This window comes from Megachile rotundata, chromosome 7 (assembly GCF_050947335.1).
Source record: "Megachile rotundata isolate GNS110a chromosome 7, iyMegRotu1, whole genome shotgun sequence".
NCBI classification, from domain to species: Eukaryota; Metazoa; Arthropoda; class Insecta; order Hymenoptera; family Megachilidae; genus Megachile; species Megachile rotundata.
The window spans coordinates 14,578,274-14,603,660 of NC_134989.1; the positions used below are offsets into that span (position 1 = coordinate 14,578,274).

The following is a 25,387-nucleotide window of genomic DNA, read 5'->3' on the forward strand; positions in this document are numbered from 1 at the left end:
ATACGTAGTAATTCCACGCGTAGTAATTCCACGCGTTACACTTCCACGCGTCGTATCTCCACGCGTAGTAATTCCACGCGTTGCACTTCCATGCGTGGTAACTCCATGCGTAGTAATTCTACGCGTCGTAACTCCACGCGTTGCACTCCCATACGTAGTAATTCCACGCGTAGTAATTCCACGCGTTACACTTCCACGCGTGGTAACTCCATGCGTAGTAATTCTACGCGTCGTAACTCCACGCGTTGCACTCCCATGCGTAGTAATTCCACGCGTCGTAACTCCACGCGTTGCACTCCCACGCGTCGTAACTCCACGCATGGTAACTCCACGCGTCGTATCTCCGCGCGTCGTATCTCCACGCGTAGTAATTCCACGCGTTGCACTTCCATGCGTGGTAACTCCATGCGTAGTAATTCTACGCGTCGTAACTCCACGCGTTGCACTCCCATACGTAGTAATTCCACGCGTAGTAATTCCACGCGTTACACTTCCACGCGTGGTAACTCCATGCGTAGTAATTCTACGCGTCGTAACTCCACGCGTTGCACTCCCATGCGTAGTAATTCCACGCGTCATAACTCCACGCGTTGCACTCCCACGCGTCGTAACTCCACGCGTGGTAACTCCACGCGTTGCACTCCCACGCGTCGTAACCCCACGCGCTGCACTTCCACGCGTCGTAACTCCACGCGTAGTAATTCCACGCGTTCCAATACTATATATTATAATTCCAAGTGCTAAATTTCCACGCATTCCATTTCTACACACAGTACTTCTACACGTTACAATTCGTCGCGCACCTAACATATATACTTTACATCCCCACTCCCAAAAGTAACATCGACGCGTTGTATCAGCAAAATATACAAAATGCAGTTGAGAAATGTTTAATTCAAACGAGTATTTCATCCTCTAATTGTCTAGTCGGAATGAATAACATAAATCGGTATTTAATATCCCACTATAATTCTCTTTGTCGATCATTTATGACCGAAATAGTTTGGTCGCATGAATGCTAGAATTGTTGTTCGACACGCGTGGTTGTATTGACGGAACAAAGGCCGTAGCTAGCGAGTGGATAACGAGAATGTAGCATTAATTTGTATCGCGTTTCATAATTTGTACGAGACCACGTTAATTATGCCACGGGAATGTAATAAACGTTTCATTTCGCTGTGCACGGAATCGTTCCGGCTGTAATTTCACGGTTAATTGAAGTTATGAAGGCTGATCGTTCGTTGTTGCTTCTGCTGCTCTATCAGGGTACATTTAATCTTGTGAGTAGGAACCGCAACCAGTTTTCTATTTCGTCATTTATATTCGGGTATCGAGGTTTCAGGTACAAGATTTCTTTCGCGATGGAGCGTATAAATCACTGTACTTTTTATTGCAGCGAAGTTCAAATATCTTTGAATTTGTAAACGTCGATGTGTATGTAAATCAAAGTGTTAGAATTGACTCTTAAAATGCAAATATCGTACAATTTGACTGTTCTACAATTTTAGTGTTCTAGAATCAAAATGTTCTACAATTAAAATTACTTAAAATTCACAAATCTTTCAAATACAAAAATGCTACTTCTAAGGCTTTAAAAACGGAAAAATGTCCTGAAGGAAAAAATGCGGAATAAACTCAACCATGAGGTCCGAATTCAGCCAGTTGAAATGTTACTTCGCTTCTTAAATTCCTCGTCGAGGAGATCTGCTTTTCGACAAGAGCAGACAAGAGTTACGTACGGGTACACGTGTATCATAATCCAGCAGAAGGATCTTGATCGCTCACGGACGATCAAGCGTGTATCCTTCACGACGATATTTAATCCTGCTCGGACGAGATTTAATACCTGCTGTGCATAGTGTCCAAGTGTCAGCTGTCTACTTTGTTCGGCGAGGGTAGCCGGGCAAATCCACAAGCAGTTTCTATATGCAAATCTACTCATAACTCACCAGAAACGTATCGGACAGACCACACTGCTGGAACGTGGCTTTCTCTTTCTCTCTTCGTTTCTGCTTTCGCAGACTTTTTTTGTCGGGACATTTTTTGCGAACGTAAATCGTTAAAGGGGATGCGTAGAACTCGTGAAAAGTTGGAAGGACCTCTTCATCTCGAAAGGTATATTTATTTATTAATTTAATGTTCGATGTAACGTTTGATGCTCACAAATGTTCGCGATAAAGCGTTTCGGTAACTCGATGGTCCTCAAGGGCTAATTGACCTGATAATCTAATCATCCTAACTATTCGATATTCCTAATAGTCTGCCGATTGACTAGATACCCGATAATCCTGATTGTCTGGTTATCTCCTAAGATAAGTTGTGCGATATGTAGATTGTTGCAATATCATAATAATGTGTCAATCATACTAATCACATAATCATACTATTCATAATCGTATAAATTTTGTAACAGTTCTGTGAGCAGTTTTATTACAGTTTCACTTACCAGGCATTTTAATGAACGATAATCTTATCCGAGTGGTCTAACTTAATCGTACATGTATAACAGTAACCTGGACTCTTTAGCAACTGGTAATTTTATCCCCGCTCTAACAATCTCGGTATGTACGTTGCAAATTTACTGCGTTCCACGAAACGTGAAACCATCATGTTACATCCACTCGTGTAATTTTAACGCGGGAAATTCGTAAAGTTAATTTCTTCCCTTATTACCGTTGCAAACGCGATGAATAACATATACTGTTAATACGGCACGGTTGCATTGAATACTTTATTAGTTCGTTTCGATCTCTATCGTCCCGACGCATTTCTTCGGTTCTGTTAAGTCCACACTGTTTTTCATAAATTAATAAATTATTTATTTAGATGTCATTTCTTAGGAATACCGTTTGAGTCTTGTATGGTAATATCGTTCTAATGAAGTACCAAGAGTGGGGCCTCGATGGGTGAGGGGGTAGAGTGTCGGATCCACGATCCGAGGGACCCCGGATCGAATCCGCCTGTGGGCGAGAAAATCTTTTCCGATTGTAACCAGTTGTAATTGGTTTCCCTCTGATGACTTTGGGTTGTGGGAAATAGTTGCAAACAATTTCCTGAGGGAAAGGGGAGAAAGAAAGAAATTCGGAAAGTGATGGAGGGGGGAGAAAGAGAAGATACCAGGAGCTGGGAAAGATAGGAAATTAATACTGTGATATGTGATACAATTGACATCTTTCAATTTTTGCTACTGTGAAATACTTCATGAAATTGTGAACGTTGTGAGATTACTAAAAATTACTATCTGAAATGCAAAAGTAGGTTCAACGGACAAAAAGTTCGATTCAAATAAAAATTCACGTGACACGTGAATTTACCGATGAGAAAGAAATTGAAATTCGGGACTGATCGAATAGGCGTTTAAATAGCCAGGGAATCAGAGATTGCGTTAACGGTGAGGCAACGTACGTGACGATTACGGTTCGCTTGGTGACATAACGTTTCCGGTGACGGATGACGGTATGATCGTAATTCAGTCGCTAAAATGTATTCTCGCGTGGCAATATCGAAACAGGCCAATATCGTTAACTCTAATTCGCTTACGTTTGCGCACGCATTGTCGAGCGGTAATAACAAGATTAATAATGCGACCCTCGTCGATAATAATCGCGAAATCACGTACCCGTGCCAATATCACCCCTCTCGATTTTGGTTAGCCACGTTGGTACCGACTGACATGGAATTAACAATCGACAACGTCATTCCTTTACTTGTCTACTTTTCACCGATTTCACTTTCCTTCTGAAACATTTACGTTGTAACTTTGAACTTTTTACTACAATTTTGGATTAGGGACATTTAGGGGACATGATAGGAGACATGATGAACATTTTGGGAACTTTGGATATGTGGTTGGATATATATGTTTGATACCTAGATGACATGTGAGCATATGTGAACATCGCACGTTGAGTGACCACATATCTTAATAGTATGTTAACATACAACGTTAAGTGACCATCAGATGTCTTAATAATACATTGACATACGTTAAGTGACCATCACATGTGCTTTAATAATACATTGACATACGTTAAGTGACCATCACACGTGTCTTAACAGTACCATACAACGGTAGGTGATCAAGTTTGAGGTCAAACAGCAATCTAAGCACCTGAACACACAAATGGACCATGAAACAAATATTTAGCCTACCCCTTAATAACAATATTAAATCTAAAAGTGACAACTTTCACTATGTAACCTTTGAAAAATGTTTGCTCATTCAATTCTTATTTTCCACATAAACGAACAAAGGGCAAAGCCCTCATTTCAGCAACGAAGAATCGTAACAAGGACTTTGAAGTTGAGCCAGAGCTCGTCGAAGCAACACTCGGAGAACGGACATTGGAGTGTAATTCGGCAGCAGGGTCTCAGTTAGGGTATTTTGTATGGTGGAGCAGGGTGAGATCGATGCAAGAACCGTCGCCCTTCGTTCGCAGTAGCAGAAGGCTTTTAGTTGGCTTCGCTACAAGAAGCAATTGTAAGGCTGGGAGGGCCGGTTGCGCGCTCGAGGCTCTTTGTATTGTCACATCATCGAGATACGCTGTATTGATTTCGAATCGATACAGAGTCGCGAAGCACTTCGTATCTCCCGTTGGCCTTTGTGCCGAGGAAGCATTGTGCATCGGATATGTAGGTCATCGAATTTTGCTCATCGGCTTCGATGTTCGGCTCTCGTTGCCTCTCTGTTTGTCAGCGAACTACGCCAGAACGATTCTGATGCGTCGATGAACTCTCGTATTACTCGTATTTCGTTCGGCGCATTCTTTCCAACGTTTCATACGATACCGCGTTTCGGATCGGCACGAAAATTTCGATGCGCGAGATGACATTCTTTGATATTTTACTGGCATGTGGGAGATCTCGAGATTTGGACCTTGCAATTTTTTTATTTTTGAAGGTTGGAAGGGTTTGGGGATTTAGGGGTTCTGGGATTTAGAATTTTAGGAGGTTTGGGGATTTTTGGGGTAGTGGACTGGTGGATTGGTGGATTGGTGGATTGGTGGATTGGTGGATTGGTGGATTGGTGGATTGGTGGATTGGTGGATTGGTGGATTGGTGGATTGGTGGATTGGTGGATTGGTGGATTGGTGGATTGGTGGATTGGTGGATTGGTGGATTGGTGGATTGGTGGATTGGTGGATTGGTGGATTGGTGGATTGGTGGATTGGTGGAGTTATGATCTGATGGATGGACTGATGGACTTATGGTCTGATGGATAGATTGATAGACTAATAGACTTATGGTCTGATGGATGGACTGATGGACTTATAATCTGATGGATGGACTGATGGATTGATGGACTGATGGATTTATGGTCTGATGGATAGATTGATAGACTGATATACTTATGGTCTGATGAATGAACTGATGGACTTATGATCTGATGGATGGACTGATAGATTTATGATCTGATGAATGGACTGATGGACTGATGGATTGACAGACTTATAGACTGATAGACTTATAGTCTGATGGATAGACTGATGGACTGATGAGCTTATGGTCTGATGGATAGACTGATGGGCTCATGGTCTGATGGATGGACTGATGAACTTATGGATTAATGAACTTATGGACTGATAGACTTATGGACTTATCACTGATAATCTAATGAACTCATGAACTTATGGACTGATAGACTTATGGACTTATCACTGATGATCTAATGAACTGATGAACTTATGTAGATCACGGACTTAGACAAAATTGACAGATTGAGAATTTGGAAAGTTTTGACAATATGAGAATTAGGAAATTTTTTAACTTTGCTCACCTAAACATTCCAAAATAAAGAATGTTGCATAACTAAAGAGGCATTGTATACAATTTTCCCCTAGAGGGAATAGAGCATGTATTCCGCATGCACGCGCGACCATACGTGTTTCCTACGGGACCGTCCTTTTTTCCACCGTTTCCGTTTTCGTATCGCAAGCGGCCACGGTTCTCCGGCCAGAGCCACGGTCATTGTTCAAGTCTATCGTGATAAGCCAGCGCAGCTGCATTTCCGGGGCTTTCGCGTAATCGTTGCACGCGCAATGAATTTTATGGCGGATACGTGCGGCGAATTTGTCAAGCGAAAAGAGATAATGTGACGCGTCGGATCATCCCACCGATTCCGTGCGAAACACCTGAAAATTTCTTTTTTTCTCCACACAATGTCAACAATGCTGCACAATTTTTACTATCTCGCAAACTACACCTCTCTGCTGCAAACGTCCGTGGTTTTAACATAAATAGGTACATTTACAACATAAATAGGTGCGTTTACAACATAAATAGGTTGTCCGACGTTTAATAACGTAAATAGCGCATGTGTCATCGTTGTATAACATAAATAGCCTGTGTCAACATTTTATGACATAAATAGTCCATGTTTATATTTGATAATATAAACAGTACATTTGATAAATAGCACATGTGTCACCATTTAATAAATGCCCTATTTAGTAACAGAACTTTAGAATTAATGACTGCAAATTGGAAGCATTTTAGATCTTCACACTTGAAGATTCACAGGAACGTTTCAATTATATTCAAGTAACAGATTGAAACATTTTTATGTGAGATGGAGGATAGGATGTACCTATGAGACTACGATCCCAGGTGTAACAAGGCGCAAAGTAGCTCCAGGATATTTAGACAATAGAATCGATGAGAGTTTCTTTAGGAGCAGGTATAACAAAGTTGATCGAGTTTCATTTCAGCAGACCGGATGTCTCGTGTCGACGTCACGTGGTCCGCGAGGAAACCGGATGCAACAGCTTGCCGTGCGAGAAGCAGCCGACTGCACTTCCGCTTCAACGCAGCCCCTGACCCGTGAATTAATATTTCATCGTGGTTGCATTTTGTCACGCTCTTCCTCTCTCTCTCTCTCTCTCAGCCTCGATTTTCACAGTTCGTTTTTCATCGACTGCTCCGTTCCTCTTTTGTTCCCTCTCGAATCATTTACGTTCCTCTGCATCTTTGACCGTGAATTCGAGCCACGCCATTTACCGCCCTCCCAGAAAGTATCGCCATTTACCGCTCACTCGTCGAACCTACAGAATTGTTTGCGCTCGCTTGCCTCCCCTTTGTTCGACCGATCGATCAACGATTTCACGTATTTCCATTCCGCTCTCGATACACCCTGCCATTGCTCAACGGAATATTGTTAGGTTCTTGCCTCCGTTTCTCAGAAGAGTGTTCGATCTTGGAAAAGCTGCCGATTGCTCCGAAAGTCGTTCGTGATTCAATTGTCGCTGTAATTTCGACGAAATTCTACCGATTGTGATGGAGATTTTCAATGGTTAGGTGGCTAGAAGGGTTTATTTCTGCAGAGTTCGTTTCAGGATTTCTACTAGATTTTCTTCGACCAGGGTTGCATGTGGTACAGTAACTTTAGGACCTTCAGAGATCTAACTTTTGAGGTTCAGTAATATATCATTGTGCATATAGCTTATAGCATTATACATACAGGGTGTCTCGCAAATCGTGTAGCTCCTGGAAAGGGGTGGTAGAGGACGCGATTCTAAGCAAGATTTCCCTTTGCAAAAATTGGATTTGAAGCTTCGTTTTTGAGTTATTAAAGAAAAACACGGACCAATCAGAGCGCGAGGATTCGGCGCCAATCACGGCGCGCAGTCGCGAGAGCGACGCCTTCGAGCATAATGGCCGACTGGGCGTAGTCCTCGCGCTCTGATTGGTCCGTGTTTTTGCTTAATAGTTCAAAAGCGAAGCTTCAAACCCCATTTTTCCAAAGGAAAATCTTATTCAGAATTACGTCCTCTACCACCCCTTTTCGGGAGTTACACGTGTTATGAGACACCCTGTATAGCATTATACGTGTAGTATTATTATACATAGCCTTATACATGTAGCACTATACAAGTAGCATTATACAAGTAAAATACGAGACACGTGTTGCAAGCAACAAATCAGTATCCCCGTCACGCGTTCTTTGACAAATAAAGCAATAATTATTTGTTAGAAAGAGCCGTTGTCCATTATGAAGTAAGTTCGTTGAACAGCATGTTCTCTCGAGGTGGATAAATTCCTGTGGAAAATTTCATAAAGCATCCTGAGTAGAATCTCTGTTTGCTTGCAGAACGAAAACAGAGCGTTGCGACTGAAAGAGCCTGCATCGTTGGCTCTGTCCGCCGGAAATTCCGGCAACTACGTGGATCCGGATGGCACAGCCATTGTGATGTCGTCTGAGCTGTTACCAGCACCCACTCCGGATCCGAGGGTGACATGGAACTACTTTGACGAACAGGGGTAAGTACAATGCTCTTTTTCCTTCGTCCTTTAAAACTTTATTTTAATCTGACACTTTGACTGTCACATATTTCGTCAACTCTTTCTTCTTTCTCATTATTTATGGGATGAGGTAGAAGCTGAATAACTTGACTATTGTAGAAAATTATAGGCTGTTAGATTGCTTTTGATAGGAAGAATCATTTGATTAACTTTATCAACTAGACTTAAATTATTTGATATCGAGTGGATGCTAAATCTCGATGCATTTTGATACAATGTCTGGTGTATTTTTTCTGTCAGCAATAGCAACGGTGTCTCCTGCGTTAAAAATGATTATTGTCCGATGTTAAAAATGAAGAATGATTCGCGAGGATCGATGGAGTTACTGAATTCTCTGAAACACAGATTTCCATATTGTAATTAACACGTTGTCCAATAAACGACTGCAGAATTAATGAGGTAGAAAGGTTCGTAATTAGCGTTCGGTATCGATTGGCAGGTACGTTTCGAGAGGGGGTCTCCGAGCAGGGGAAGACCCGTACGCGAGGAACAAATTCAACCAGGAAGCCAGCGACGGTCTCCCCAGCAACCGCGATATTCCGGATACTCGCAGTGCCATGTAAGTGAATTATAAAATACATCTGTTAAACGTAGCGATCGGGAACGCGCCTGTATTCCTTAAATATTGACTCGGTAGCGACCTTTGAGTCTCTTCAAACATTTCGGGGATGTTCATGCATTTCGATCGACGTTTATTTGCAAAAGGGGAAATGGAAGGGAAAAGGAGAATCGAGGAAAGTTGAATGTTTTATGCGACAAAAGACGCGAAAGAACGATGTTCCTGTTCGGAATATTGATTCGACACCGGGGGGTGAAAGTTTCGGAAAAAATATTCCGGATCCCTTTTACGAGTTATTCTTCCGGATAGGGTGACGTCTCTCCTCGTTTACCCGGCTCTTGTCTAGCAAGCCGCGAACTAACTTCTCATCGAATCTCTGAATATTTCATCGCGTTACATCGGGTTACGAAGACAAACGCAAAGAAACGGCGCCGGAGACGGAAACAAGGGAACCACACCTCATGGTAAGTCGATCTCGCGACGAGATCTCGATGGAGCACGTTCCTCGTACACCGAGCTTTCATTTATCTTCCTTCGCTCCGTTCTTCAGCATTCCTAAGGAGATCGTTAATTAGCTAGACGTGGAGATCGATCGAAGGAACTTCTTTGCACTGGTCCTTCCAAGCTCGGTTAAAGATTAATACTTGCTCATCAAACGGGAAAACCAACGGAGAGTTTGATGCAAGGAATCTGTTACCTTTTTCTCATCGTTACTCGACCTTCAATTAATTATCACCAGGTAATTAGCTCGCAAGGTTAGGTTGTCTTTTGCAGCGGGATAATTTTGATGCTTTGCAAATTTCTTTGAAATTATATGAAAATGTGGAGAATTTATATAGTTGAGAGCTGGGGAATTTGAAAATTTAAAGACGTATAAGTATGGAAGGTTCTCTATGTTGATGTCTAGAAATGTAGAGTGCTGAAGCATTTCTAAATTTGCAAATTCAAAGACGTAAGACCTCAGACGTTTGCAGGTTTGAGTCTTAATATGGAAGTTTCTCAATGTTGATGACTGAAAATGTAGAGTGTTGAAGCATTTCTAAATTTCTAAATTCAAAGACGTAAGACCTCATACATTTGCAGATTCGAAACTTAAAAATGTTTATTAAAAAATTAAAACTGAATATTCGGTTTTGAACGTATCATAAAAAATGTATGAAACCCATCACTACTCCAGGATCTTAATATGGAAGTTTCTCAATGTTGATGTCTAAAAATGTTGAGTGTTGAAGCATTTCTAAATTTCTAAATTCAAAGACGTAAGACGTCATACATTTGCAGGTTCGAAACTTAAAAATGTCTACTAAAAAATTAAAACCGAATATTAATTTTTGAACGCATCATAAAAAATGTATGAAACCCATCACTACTCCAGGATCTTAATATGGAAGTTTCTCAATGTTGATGTCTAAAAATGTAGAGTGTTGAAACATTTCTAAATTTGTAAATTCAAAGACGTAAGACCTCACACGTTTACAGGTTCGAAACTTAAAGATGTCTACTAAAAAATTAAAACCGAATATTCATTTTTGAACGCATGATAAAAAATGTATGAAACCCATCACTACTCCAGGATCTTAATATGGAAGTTTCTCAATGTTGTTGTCTAAAAATGTAGAGTGTTGAAACATTTCTAAATTTGTAAATTCAAAGACGTAAGACGTCATACATTTGCAGGTTCGAAACTTAAAAATGTCTATTAAAAAATTAAAACCGAATATTAATTTTTGAACGCATCATAAAAAATGTATGAACTACTCCAGAATCTAACACATAATATTATAAAACTTGACACCGTGTTAAATATCTTGCGCGACTAACGAGTTCAAGATGGCGTCCTTTTCCCATGAATGCGTAAATATTTGAAGATGCAACATCTGCGTCAGTTCGTGAAATGTTTGCCTGATACGGAGGGAAGTTGCATCGGAACGAAGAGGATACGAATGAATGTTTGAAAGTATCGCGACGAGTCTCGCGGCAGAAGTCAGCAGCGATCAAAAGCCGCGTGAAATGTCTGCCACGATTTCTGGCTACGACGAGTCGCCATGTTTAATGCAACGAACGCTGCAGTCGGTCGGTGCACACGGGCTGCCGCATAAATATTTAAGTTACTCACGTTGCGTATAAGTGATACAACTATTCCATTATCAGGAACAGCCGGTCGCCGGGTTGAGGAACATCCGTACAAGAATCCCAACGGCGAAGATGAAACCACGCGGGTGAATAATTCATGAGAAGTCGAGCGTTTCTTACCGTCGTTCTAATTCGCGATAATATTTCATTTTTAATCGGGCGGTTGTTTACGGCTAATATCGTGTAAATGAACTAAATTAACTTCTGTAGGAAAATTATGGAGTTTTAGAAATTTGAAGTCATCGTGTTGCAAGATGATGTTTTGATATTGGAATCTGGGTTTCTAAATTTTGGAAGTAATGCAATTCTGAAGGTTTCTGTAGTGATGGAGTATTGTAAGGACATCCCCAAGTCTTCATATCTCCAAATCTCCACATATTCAAATCTCCACATGTCCAAGTCTCCACATATACAAATCTCCACATATACAAATCTCCACATGTCCAAATCTCCACGTATATAAATCTCCACATATCCAAATCTCCACATATTCAAATCTCCACATATACAAATCTCCACATATTCGAATCTCCACATGTCCAAATCTCCACATATCCAAATCTCCACATATCCAAATCTCCACATGTCCAAATCTCCACCTATCCAAATCTTCACATGTCCAAATCTCCACATATCCAAATCTCCACATGTCCAAATTTCCACATATCCAAATCTCCACATATTCAAATCTCCACATGTCCAAATCTCCACATATTCAAATCTCCACATGTCCAAATCTCCACATATTCAAATCTCCACATGTCCAAATCTCCACATATCCAAATCTCCACATATCCAAATCTCCACATCCCCAAATTTCCACATATTCAAATCTCCACATGTCCGAATCTCCACATATTCAAATCTCCACATGTCCAAATCTCCACATATCCAAATCTCCACATATTCAAATCTCCACATATTCAAATCTCCACATATCCAAATCTCCACATATTCAAATCTCCACATATTCAAATCTCCACATATCCAAATCTCCCCATATCCGAATCTCCACATCCCCAAATTTCCACATCCCCAAATCTCCACATATCCAAATCTCCACATCCCCAAATCCCCACCTCCGAAAACCTCCACATCCCCAAATCTCCACCTCCCAAAACCTCCACATCCCCAAATTTCCACCTCCCCAAACCTCCACCTCCCCAAACCTCCACACTCCCAATTTCCCTAATTCCTCCATTCCCAACCCCCAAACCCCAATTCTCAAAATACCAACCCAATCAAATTCTCGAATTCCCAAATATCTAGGTTCCAAATTCCAAAAGGCAAAAGTAGCCAAATCCCAGAGTTCTTATTGAGTGTACATAGCAACATAGTCGAAGTGCAGGCATTAAATGAAGTCGAGTATTCGATCGACGAGGTCGCTGTCGGTACTTGTTGAACGTGTCTGTTCAAGTGAAATAGGATACGATCGATGGACGAAAGCGTAGGTAGAGTAGCTAGGAAATTAGATCACCGTGGAGAATTGGAAGAGAGGATTCAGAGACAGTTGGAAAGGCAGCGACGGAAAATGTATTCAGGGTTTATACACGAACCTTTCGATTTCGAATCGTTCAATAGGGAAAGCTGTTATACGCAAAGTTTATGTTCTGTGAAAGTACTGTTACGAACAAGGAAATTCTATTTTATAGAAAGAATATTATAATGCGAGGAAAAATATTGTCGATTTAAGCTTGCAAGCAGTAATTAATAGCAAATATTGGAAATATTAATTGGGAAATATTTGATGCATCATCGATTCTAGGTATTTCGAATGAATGACGAAGAGTGGGAGCTTCGGGCACAAACATCGAATAAATTACAAGCGCATAAAAGTTAGAGGTGGACTCTGAAATTAGATTGGTTCCATTAACCATTGGGTTGAATGGACACCGACTGGCATAGAATTTATTTCCAACGTCGCTCGGTAATTAATTCGTCCTGCGCTGCCTGAATTTTCCCGAACAACGTTTCTCTTTAATCGTCGATTTTCATCGGAGTCTGATGACGAGATTTATATTAAAAATATCGGCTAAATGTTTACGTCAGCGCTCTTATTCCTATACCGCAAAATTTATACACCATAATATATACACATATGATCATGTATGTAGACTTGTGACCATGTATGTAAACTTGTGACCATGTATGGAGATTTGTGACCGTGTATGTAGACTTGTGAGTATCTCTGAATATGTCAGTGAAATTTCGTGATCTTCGCTGTCACGAAATTCTCATCATTGAAATGGATATGCAGATAGTTAATTATGTAATGGACGTTTTAGAACGATCACCGAATGGAAAGTCTTTTGGCAGAATTTCGGCGGAAAGCAGTGCTGAAAATGTTATGTATTGATCGGTAGGAAATTGATTCGTCACACAATTTGCGAGCATGAATCTCTCATTCTATTAAGCCCGGTAATTGACAGGTACCCACGGTTGACCTATTCGTCGGATGGAAATCGATTTGTCACGGGAATAAATTATTAGGCCCGAAGCGTAGCACGATTCCCAGAAATAACACCGGTAATATGTAAATTCCGCGATGCGATTTGCAAAAGTATATTTGTCGCACGATACAATAGAATACCGAAGGAAAACACTTGGACATAATCGGACAAAGTACAATTCTTTAAAAAGAAATAAGTTGCTTCAACGCCACGATGAATACTCTCCCAATTTGCTTCTGTCAGAATTTTCTGTATTTGGACCTGCGAGAAGATCGACGTTAAATGACCGACGTTGTGCAAGGTTAAAAATATTTTTAACGAACCTAATTTTTCTTCGACATCCTCCGTCGTCGATGTTGCCTCTCGGCCGCCCAAATGTACGGACGTTTCCGAGACATGTCCATGAATTCCCAACGATGAGCAGCGATCTTCGCGATAATCTTCGAAGAATAATCAGGCACGAGCTGCTCCCGAAGCTTCCAATAGTAGTGTATGAAAGGATTGATCGACCGGCATGGGAACTTCCTTTTGTTCATCTTCGCTGAGCGATTCGCGTTTCTTGTCGGACGTACGCTTTTCCTCGATCGTTCGATTAAATGCATTATTCCGATTTATACGCTGCCACGGGATACTGTTCCCTCGTGGATATTCACCGCTGAATTTTCTTCCGCGTTTCCCGACGTCTCGCGACTTCGATCGACCTGAACTTCGCTGAAATGTTCTCGATCGACTTAATTGCGTTGCTTTTATTTCGTTTTAAGCCTCGTTCATTCTGCGACAAGTTTCTTTATCGCTGACGCTTTGTTAGCTCGAGTGGTCTGACCAATGTCGGGTTATACTACTTCGCACGGTGCGGAAGATTAACACAGTCGAGTCTACATAAAATTTTTAATTAACGTTTCTACGTGAAATGTGCTTGAAATAATTATGAGGGTATTTTTAGGTACAATGTCGTGTCAAGATATTCTGAACATTCGTCATTTTGAATGAATGTTTTATGTGGATTACAACGTTTGTTTTTATTTTATATATGGAGACAATTGTGCTGTATTAATTTCTTTATGATGTCTGTATTATTAGACCTATTGAATAGCAAGGTGGTGTAGTAAATCCTGAGGTGAATAATTTATAGCAAACTCTGTGAACAATAGATTAAGTCTATTTCACATTTAGTCACATTAAGTCTGATGTATTACTAGACGTATTTAATAGCAAGGTTATGTAGCAAATCTTCAGATGAATAATTTATAGCAAACTCTGTGATCAATAGATTAAGTCTATTTCACATTTAGTCACATTAAATTTGATGTATAATTAGACCTATTGAACAACAAGGTTGTGTAGCTAATCCTCAATTGAATACCTTATAGCAAACTTTATTAACAATAGATTAAGACTACCTCACATTCAGTTACGTTAAGTCAGATCATATTTTTGTGTCTTTGTAACTATTCCTCGAGAAATAGAACTTTAAAGCAGTAATTTTATATGACTCTACAAGGATCCTAATTTCTTGAGGACTCTAATAGCATCAGCAAAGTTGCAAATGCTTGGCAAGTTTCCTCAACGAAATATCATAAAAGATATCTCGTCTGGCGCACGTGTCGTCCACAATAAAGTGGAGCAATCAGCACGCGTCCACCTATGGAACATTTCTGCTTACATCGCGTAGAGCCGCTCGATAAGGATCATAAACTGATTTCTCAGGGCCAAAGCGGAGGATCACACAGAAAAATTCCACGATATCGGCCACGATGGAAACTGCTTCAATCCCCGAATCCGTCGAGATATCCGAGTTCTGCTTTTTTTTCGCCGATCATTATTATCGTCCCCGGTTGGTACTCTACCGGAGCAGAGCGGTTATTGCGAAATATAATGGGTACAATAGCGATGAAACAGGGTCGGATTCGAGGATCGTCGATGGTTCGGCTCACGTTTTGGGATATCGATTCACCTTTGTGTAGGGAATTTCGAGATAGTATCGGTTCGGTCTGGCATTTCGAGACTGCGATGAGATGCCGTTTTGAGAATAACGTGATGGATTTCTGAGCTCTGGTGTACAGATATTCTTGAATACCTAATTATCTGTAGGCTCTTGATAGACCTTTGATGTTCTGATAGTTCTACATTTCTGAATATTTAGATCTCTGATATTAAACTGCCTATAAACCTAGATTTTTGTAGCTTTAGACTACTATAACGGAAGGTTCCTATAACCCTAGGTCCCAACCCTATTACTGGTAACTCCACGCGTAGTAATTCCACGAATGGTATTTCCACGCGTAGTAATTCCACGCGTGGTAACTCCACGCATAGTAATTCCACGAGTGGTATTTCCACGCGTTGTAATTCCATGCGTAGTGACTCCACGCGTTGGAACTCCACGCACAGTAATTCCACGCGTGATATCTCCACGCGTAGTAATTCCATGCGTAGTGACTCCACGCGTTGGAACTCCACGCACAGTAATTCCACGCGTGATATCTCCACGCGTAGTAATTCCATGCGTGGTGACTCCACGCGTTGGAACTCCACGCATTGGAACTCCACGCACAGTACTTCCACGAGTGGTAACTCCACGCATCGGAATTCCACACGTGGTAACTCCACGCGTTGGAACTCCACGCGTATTAATTCCACGCGTGGTAACTCCACGCGTTGGAACTCCACGCGTATTAATTCCACGCGTGGTAACTCCACGCGTGGTAACTCCACGCGTTGGAAATGCACGCGTAGTAATTCCACGCGTGATATCTCCACGCGTAGTAATTCCACGCGTTGGAACTCCTCGCGTAGTAATTCCACGCGTCCTATTTCCATGCGTGCACGTCCCTGCAGATCCTGAAAAAGTATACATCACTCAAATCGTCAATTATACACGTAGATTACAGTAACCCTATAATCCCATATCTCAGCAACCCCCGATTCCCATAATCCTATACTCTAGATCCCCATACCCCCACTAATCACCATATCCCCAATTACAAACTGTAGTTTACACACGATTAAAGATCCACCAATTAATTCAAGTTGAAGTTATCTGTTTCTCTATTTCATCGTAAAATGGGTCAAAAAGCGATGAGTCGAAAGTGAAGAACGGAAGAGAAAAAATCGTTTTCTATTCAAGAATTCCTGCTCAAGCAGTTGTTGCTAAGAATTTACGGTAAAATCGTCCGGAACGATGCCGCGATACTCGAGGAATGGAATAATGGAATACGAAGGACGGTGGCTCGTAAAGTTTATTAACCGGTAAAAAGGGGATTCTGGTCTCTCCTTTTTTTTTATCGTTTTGCCTGCTGACGCGAAATTGCGCTCTTTTGTCGCGACTTTCTTCGTCGAACATCGACGCTACTAGTTTCCACCAAGCTGGAAAGTTAATTTCGAACCGTTCCCATTGTTTCGTACACCCTCGTTATATTCCTATCGACTTGCTACCAATAAATTTTACGACCGATCTTCTCTGTCCGCTCGACACCGTTTCGTCGATCGGATATTCATTACAACCCTTCTTCTCTCTTTTTCTATAAATAATCGCTTTAACTTTGGGAAACAACTCGACACGATTGCTCTCGAGGTCAGTCGACGTTTCAGAGCTTTCGATTTAACGTTTCGACGAGGTTCAATTATATTTTATTTCATTCGACGAGGTTCAATTATACCTTAGACCATTCAGGAAGATTCAGCTATACTTTATTTCATTCAACGTGGTTCAGCTCGAAGGTTCACTTCATAATTCAATACAAGGTTCAACGCTGTGCGATTCAACGAGGTTTAATTCCACAGAATTCAATAAAAGAGGCAACTCTTCATTTCCATGTGATTTATTTCATCGAGGTTCAATTCCACAGAATTCAGTACAGGTTCAATTCACTATTCAACTGAACGAGGTTGTCTTATGATTCCACATGTGAGTAATTCCACGCATAGTAATTCCACGCGACCGTAACTCCACGCGCTGTAATTTCACACATTCGCATCTCCACGTGTTGTAATTTCGTGCGATCGTAATCGTTTTCACGCATGAAAATCCTACGCATTGCACTTCCACGCATCATAACTCCACGCGTAGTAATTACATGCGTTGCACTTCCACGCGTAGTAATTCTACGCATAGTAATCCCACGCGTAGTAACTCCACGCGTCCTAATTCCACGCGTAGTAATTCCACGCGACCGTAACTCCACACGCTGTAATTTCACACATTCACATCTCCACATGTTGTAATTTCGTGCGATCGTAATCGTTTTCACGCATGAAAATCCTACGCATTGCACTTCCACGCATCATAACTCCACGCGTAGTAATTCCATGCGTTGCACTTCCACGCGTAGTAATTCTACGCATAGTAATCCCACGCGTAGTAACTCCACGCGTCCTAATTCCTCGCGTTGCAATCCCACGCGTCGTAACTCCACGCAAGTGCATCTCCACGCGTAGTAATTCCACGCGACCGTATCCCCACGCGCTGTAATTTCACACATTCATATCTCCACGCGTTGTAACTTCGTGTGATTGTATCTCCACGCGTTGCATTTCCACGCAATTATATCTCAACGCTCCGTAATTTCACACGTTCCTATCTCCACGCCCCGTAATTTCATGCGATCATATCTCCCCACACTGTAATTCCTCACATTATATTTCCACGCGATTGTATCTCGGTGCAAAGGCATTCACACGTAATTCGTGAAAATACGAGTCTTATCACATTCAAACTGTAGTGTCACGAGTGTCACAATATTAGGGCAGGGTTAATTGATGAACCCTCAGTTCTTGCCTAGCAAGCGTACAAACGCAAGAAGTAGAAAATGAAAGAATTTACAAGGACACAAAAGTAAGAGACCAGAAGAACAAAACTCAAGAAAGATGGCAGCAAATGGTATAAGAAAAGAAAACGTAGGGTAGGTGCAAATGTTTACCTTGCTAACAAGGTGTCGGCAGCGCCTGAAGGCCGATAAGCAGCTGTATGAAATTCAATCGCGTAATTAACACCAGCCACAATATAGCCGGAGGTGGGGAGCTTAGTCGAGGGTGAAAAACAGAGTGCTATAAGGAGATAGTCAAGACTAAAGTGGGATAAGGTGGAGAAGTGAAGAATGGAGAAACAGCTTGAAACTAAGCGACGGAAAGTTGAGCTCGTAGACGCGTCTTGCTTCGTCGGAGAGGTTGGCGCGACGAGGTAAACAGAAGTGCAAACAACTTAAATGGAAAGCAAACACAATTATGCCGTCGCCAATAAGCTTCTGGATTATTTTCCAGGTGGAAACCACTGCGTCCTCGTGCTTATTTCCACGCATGAACTTAGGTTCGTTAATATTTTAATCGGTGGAGGATCTTTGTGGACGATGGAGAGCAAGATTGATCTAACATCCCTAAGTAACATTCTTTATTTATATTTTTTATTTTCACGCATGTGTCATTCGAACTTACAGGTTACTTTAATCGATGGAGGTTAAATATTTTCTTTTTAATTCAGGTTTTTTTCAAGACGATGAAGAGCATGTTGACCTAACATTCCTAATTCTAATTTTTCCAAGTGATAAACGTCGTTTTTGAATTTAGCGACAAAGGACAAGTTTCCTGGGAGCTTATCCGTCGGCACAATGTAGAACTTGCCGTAGAAGCACATTTACATGACACTTGTTTCAAAGCGTCGTGGAGAGCACTTGAGCCAGGTGCTTAGACGACGTTAACTTTCGCGGAAGCCATCGCGAACTTGCCTTTTCCATTTTTCTTAACACTCGCATTTTTTCCGCGAATAATTTCATATTTCTCTTTACGAAAGCGCGGATTAAAAGTAGTTAGGTCTTTTCTTTCGACAATCTTGATTGCTTAGGAACGCAAAAAATTCAAGAAAACTCGGTCGACCTATTTTACCTAGAACCTCTTTCTCCTCGGAAATGCCGCGTCGACGAAAGTTGCCGTCAAAAGAGACCCTTCAACGAGATAGAAAAAAATGCCTACCGATTAACACATTTTATCTGTGCTGTTCTAAAGATTTAATATATTTTTAATACGGTTAGTTATGATCTTTGAGATTTGAATTTGTTCACTTGTGGATGGATACGAATACTTAGTATGCACAGAGGAGCATAAAATGAATTTTGTTTAGATTTAATTGAAGTGGAGCTACGATGCGTAGAGTTACGACGCGTGGGATTGCAACGCGTGGAATTACTACGCGTGGAATTAGGACGCGTGGAGTTACTACGCGTGGGATTATTATGCGTGGAATTACGACGCGTGGAAGTGCGATGCATGGAATTACTACGCGTGGAGTTATGACGCGTGGAAGTGCAACGCATGGAATTACTACGCGTGGAGTTATGACGCGTGGAAGTGCAATGCGTGGGATTTTCATGCGTGAAATTAGGATGCGTGGAATTAGGACGCGTGGAGTTACTACGCGTGGAATTAGGACGCGTGGAGTTACTGCGCGTGGGATTACTATGCGTGGAATTACGACGCGTGGAAGTGCGATGCATGGAATTACTACGCGTGGAGTTATGACGCGTGGAAGTGCAACGCATGGAATTACTACGCGTGGAGTTATGACGCGTGGGATTACTATGCGTGGAATTACGACGCGTGGAAATGCGATGCATGGAATTACTACGCGTGGAGTTATGACGCGTGGAAGTGCAACGCATGGAATTACTACGCGTGGAGTTATGACGCGTGGAAGTGCAATGCGTGGGATTTTCATGCGTGAAATTAGGATGCGTGGAATTAGGACGCATGGAGTTACTACGCGTGGAAGTGAAACGCGTGGAATTAGGTCGCGTGGAGTTAGTATGCATAGAGTTAGAATGCATGGAATTACAACGCATGAAATTACCACCCATGGAATTATAACCTGTGAAAATGCAATTGCACGAAATAATAAAGTGTTGCATACGCATGACAACCCAACATACAACGATATAAAGGTGCGGCGTACAAAATTCGTTCCCCGCGAAAACATGCCATTAATGTGAAAAAAAATGATCGTGCTTGTTGAATAAATCCAAAGTAATCGAGTTACAGCGGCGCAGAATAAACGGTTCGCGTGAGAAAAAAGCTGTCAGAAGATGGACGCTACAGCGCGAGATGGTGGAAGGTTTTTAAGCATTCGCGCGAGTCTGGATGCGAAAAAAAGTGGTTCAACCGTAGCGAGAAAGTGGGGAGGTCGTAACTTTTTGATTTTAAAAACCGTTTATGTATTATTCAGCGAAAACTAAAAGTGTTTCAGCAGCCGAGGATTAGCCGATGGTTCGGGCAACATCGGAGAATGGATTGCGCGCGATGGGAAAAGAACAAAACCGGAGAAAAATGTAGTTTGAAAATGTAACGGGTTGAAAGCATTAATCGTGATCACGTTGAATAACTGAGATGTGAATCCTATTGTATCGATTGTACAGAAAATTTGCAAACTTCAGAGAATACGGAAGGATATCGTTCTGAAATTGTTGAACTACGGCAGAGGAGCGAACGTCGTTACGAGCATGATTAATGGACGCAACGAGTTTACAGGGTATCCGATGATGGTCGTCGACCGAATGACACAATACAGGATCCCATCGAAACGATTAAACAGCTCGAGCTGAATCTCCGACGCACACAGACAATTTCCGCGCGGAAATAGTCGTCGAAATACCCTTCGTTCTCAATTTCCACAACAGTAAAATTACTCGCGCAGTATTCGTGATTTATCAAGCTTACTTATACTGTCAATAAAAAGAGCCTCGATGCATTTTCTACGATGATCTCGATCCGGAGAAACTTATCCCGTAATTACGGGTTGAAAGACCTGGCTATCTCCTTCGTTTTCTACCGGCCTTTCTCACAACCTCCAGATGTAACCGGGTATGCATCAGGGAAAGTGTACATTCGATTGCGCATTTTAAGGTGATCGGATAAGTGGAGGAAAGTTCAACGCAAAAGTCGTTTGACGATCTCACATGTACATCCAACGCTTCCCACGTGACGCGGTTACGCCATGATGGATGGACAGGATGGCGGACAAGTTTCTCGATCAGATGATCGTTAAGAAACGCATCCGGTACACAACACTTCTAGTTTATTATCTACGTACATAGAAACTTACCCAGGTAACTGCACTGTCAGTTAGATACATATATTTCGAAATAGATTTTCTTAACTTAACGTTTTCTGGACAGTTGCGTCACACACAGGTAGTTAATGCTAGCTATTTAGTATGCAGTAATTCTTGACCAGATTATGATCAGAATCGAACTCAGAAGTCAGTTGCAGTGTTCGTATCTCCACGTGCTGTAATTTCACACGTCCTAATTCTACGCATCCTAATTTCACGCATGAAAATCCTACGCATTGCACTTCCACGCGTCATAACTCCACGCGTAGTAATTCCATGCGTTGCACTTCCACGCGTCATAACTCCACGTGTAGTAATTCCATGCATCACACTTCCACGCGTCGTAATTTCACGCATAGTAATCCCACGCGTAGTAACTCCATGCGTCCTAATTCCACGCATCCTAATTTCACGCATGAAAATCCTACGCATTGCACTTCCATGCGTCATAACTCCACGCGTAGTAATTCCATGCGTTGCACTTCCACGCGTCATAACTCCACGCATAGTAATTCCATGCATCGCACTTCCGCGCGTCATAATTTCACGCATAGTAATCCCACGCGTAGTAACTCCACGCGTCCTAATTCCACGCGTAGTAACTCCACGCGTCCTAATTCCACGCGTAGTAATCCCACGCGTCGTAACTCCACGCGCTGTAATTTCACACATTCACATCTCCACGTGTTGTAATTTCGTGCGATCGTAATCGTTTTCACGCATGAAAATCCTACGCATTGCACTTCCACGCATCATAACTCCACGCGTAGTAATTCCATGCATCGCACTTCCACGCGTCGTAATTCCACGCATAGTAATCCCACGCGTAGTAACTCCACGCGTCCTAATTCCACGCGTTGCAATCCCACGCGTCGTAACTCCACGCAAGTGCATCTCCACGCGTAGTAATTCCACGCGACCGTATCCCCACGCGCTGTAATTTCACACATTCATATCTCCACGCGTTGTAACTTCGTGTGATTGTATCTCCACGCGTTGCATTTCCACGCAATTATATCTCAACGCTCCGTAATTTCACACGTTCCTATCTCCACGCGCCGTAATTTCATACGATCATATCTCCCGACGCTGTAATTTCTCACATGTTTCCACACGATTGTATCTCGATGCATTCACACATGGTAACTCGAGTAATTCTACTACAAAATAACTCATAAAAGTTATACGAGATACATCTAATCTATACATCAGCACATCATCGCATTGTATATCAGCAACTACATCATCAAAAATGTTATTAACTAAATATCCGTAGGAAATTTGAATTTAAAAGTATCCGGAGTCGTTGAAAGATAGATTCATTGATATCATGAAAGCTATCAGAATTGAGATTTCCGAATCACTGTAATCCTGGAACGCTCCTGATTTCTATTTGCAAGCATTACGAGGATAACACGCGGAAATCGAAGAATATCCTTGAAATAAAATCGAGAGGCTACGGTCGATTTGTTCTCTCTTCCTTTTCATCTTCTTCTTCTTTCTTTTCTCACCCTCTGACCGACATCGAGGCGCCATAACGCCACGGAGAATTGCATCTGCTTAAAGCTCACCGCAGCCTGCCTCTTCTATTTTCTCCGTAATTCAGGCCGAGCCAAGCTGCCGTGGAATTTAAAATCTAATTTCGCATAAGTTTTTAGAAGATCGCATCCCTCTACCTCGTTGTTCGGCATTTTGATTCGCCACCTGTAATTTCTCCCAATTTCCTGCCATTCTGTTCCTCCCTTTTGACGTCCTTTCACTGTCGCCATTTTTACGCTTCGCCAGACGAAGCGACAACTTTTATTAGAATTTGTAATTCTACGGCGCTGGTTTTGGTGAAATTTTCCTTCGTGGAAGTTCCGGAGATTCTCAAATCTTAAATTTCCTCAGATTTCGAAAAGTCAACAAGTCTCTACTCCCTACGCTTCTATTTTTTAATATAGTACGAGGTTTGCAAACATACAGAACCCCATGGCAGTTTCAAATTAGACGAATTCCCAATCGCCAACGAATGATGAACGTTTACAAGCCTCCATTTTCCCCAATAAAAGTTATCATGTTTCCAAATATACAAAACCACGTACAGGTAGGACTTCCTAATTAAACAAATCCCAAAAGCCAATGAATAATGTACCTCTCCATTTCCCAAATAAAACCATGTTTCCAAATATACAAAAGCATATATCACCATATAGTAGTTTCGAATTAGATAGCCTTGCACGCACGGTACAATCGAGTTCGTGCGACATTAACGTATGGCAACCGGTTGAATCGTGAACAATTTCGCGAGTCCGAGCGACCTGTGAATCTAGCTTAACGAGATTATCGACCGTTACAAATTCGACGTTAGCCAGCCGCTATAAAATGGCGTATCGGGGTGGGCAAAAACGAAATTTTCGATTTCCGAGCCGGAACCGAACGATTACGCGGGTTCGTGCAACGGGAGCCATAATTGTCGCGACCAGACAGAGGAACGTCAGTAATGTACACTGTCACGGAACCACGTGCACCGTCGACGAAATCGTTTGCCTCTGATTTGCATAATTTACCAGCCATGCTAGCACGATACTCTATTTCGAATGGCAAAGGGGGTTTCATGCGTTCTAACTCCACGCATCGTAACTCTACGCGTGGTAATTCCGTGCGTTGCACTTCCACGTGTGGTATTTCCACGCGTAGTAATTCCACGTGTCGGAACTCCACACGTAGTAATTCCACGCGTAGTAATTCCACGCGTGGTAACTCAACGCGTCCTAATTCCACGCGTAGTAATTCCACGCGTGGTAACTCCACGCGTCCTAATTCCATGCGTAGTAATTCCACGCGTCGGAACTCCACGCGTAGTAATTCCACGCGTGGTAACCCCACGCATCCTAATTCCACGCGTGGTAACTCCACGCGTTGGAACTCCACGCGTAGTAATTCCACGCGTGGTAACCCCACGCATCCTAATTCCACGCGTGATAACTCCACGCGTCGGAACTCCACGCGTAGTAATTCCACGCGTGGTAACCCCACGCATCCTAATTCCAAGCGTGGTAACTCCACGCGTTGGAACTTTACGCGTAGTAATTCCATGCGTGGTAACTCCACGCGTCGGAACTCAACGCGTCCTAATTCCATGCGTAGTAATTCCACGCATGGTAACTCTACGCGTCCTAATTCCACGCATAGTAATTCCACGCATGGTAACTCCACGCGTCCTATTTCCATGCATGCACGTCCCTACAGGCCCTTCCAAAAAGTATACATCATTCAAATCGTCAATTATGCACGTGTACTGATCAGAGATTGCGTTACGATCTTTCAATTCACGGTTATAACATATTGCAGATATTTTGCAGTTATCGGTTATACATTTGTGGAACGCCCTGTACATCTCTTGCTCCTTCTGTCGCTGTCTTCGTAGAAAATTTATAACGAAAGAAAATCTGCACATCTGAGAGTACTTCTCCGATGTATTTTTATGATTTTAAAAAATTTTATCGTAGATAGCCCATGGCTAACTAACTTAAGAGGATAGAATGAAGTTCCTGTGAAAGAAGATTACGAACTTTCTTTGTCAAGCTGCTTTGCTACAGCTTCCTTGAAATTTTATTAATCAACTATCTGCTATTTCAATTTGAACTAATTGCATTTATCGCCTAAATCCTTTTCACCGAAGATGATCAGATTTTACAGATATTCTCTGAAGTATGTCACAGGTAATTTGAATTATTGAACAAAATTTCAGTCAAATTTCGATAACTCCGATCGTAGGAAGATTGATCCGGTTAATCCGATCGAACATGATCCAAATTCCATTTACTGCAGGTCTCATTGAATTCGTTCCACGAGTTCTATTCTATAGAA

General features: G+C 41.9%; 1 protein-coding gene and 1 long non-coding RNA gene across 3 annotated transcripts in view; one reads left to right on the top strand and one right to left on the bottom strand.

Moving 5' to 3' along the window:
* Pgant2 (polypeptide N-acetylgalactosaminyltransferase 2) overlaps positions 1-25,387 on the top strand; it is a 208,211-nt gene that overhangs the window by 161,746 nt on the left and 21,078 nt on the right. For both annotated transcript variants that reach the window (XM_076533655.1, XM_003699364.3), the window contains 2 exons: positions 8,087-8,256; positions 8,738-8,857. In XM_076533655.1, the coding sequence (XP_076389770.1) occupies positions 8,087-8,256; positions 8,738-8,857 (290 nt within the window). The remainder of the gene's footprint in view (positions 1-8,086; positions 8,257-8,737; positions 8,858-25,387) is intronic.
* On the bottom strand, positions 13,520-14,464 carry LOC143264853 (uncharacterized). The gene is made up of 2 exons (XR_013038823.1): positions 13,764-14,464; positions 13,520-13,701 (listed from the first exon to the last, which is right to left on the bottom strand). It is a non-coding gene; the product is annotated as an uncharacterized LOC143264853 (long non-coding RNA).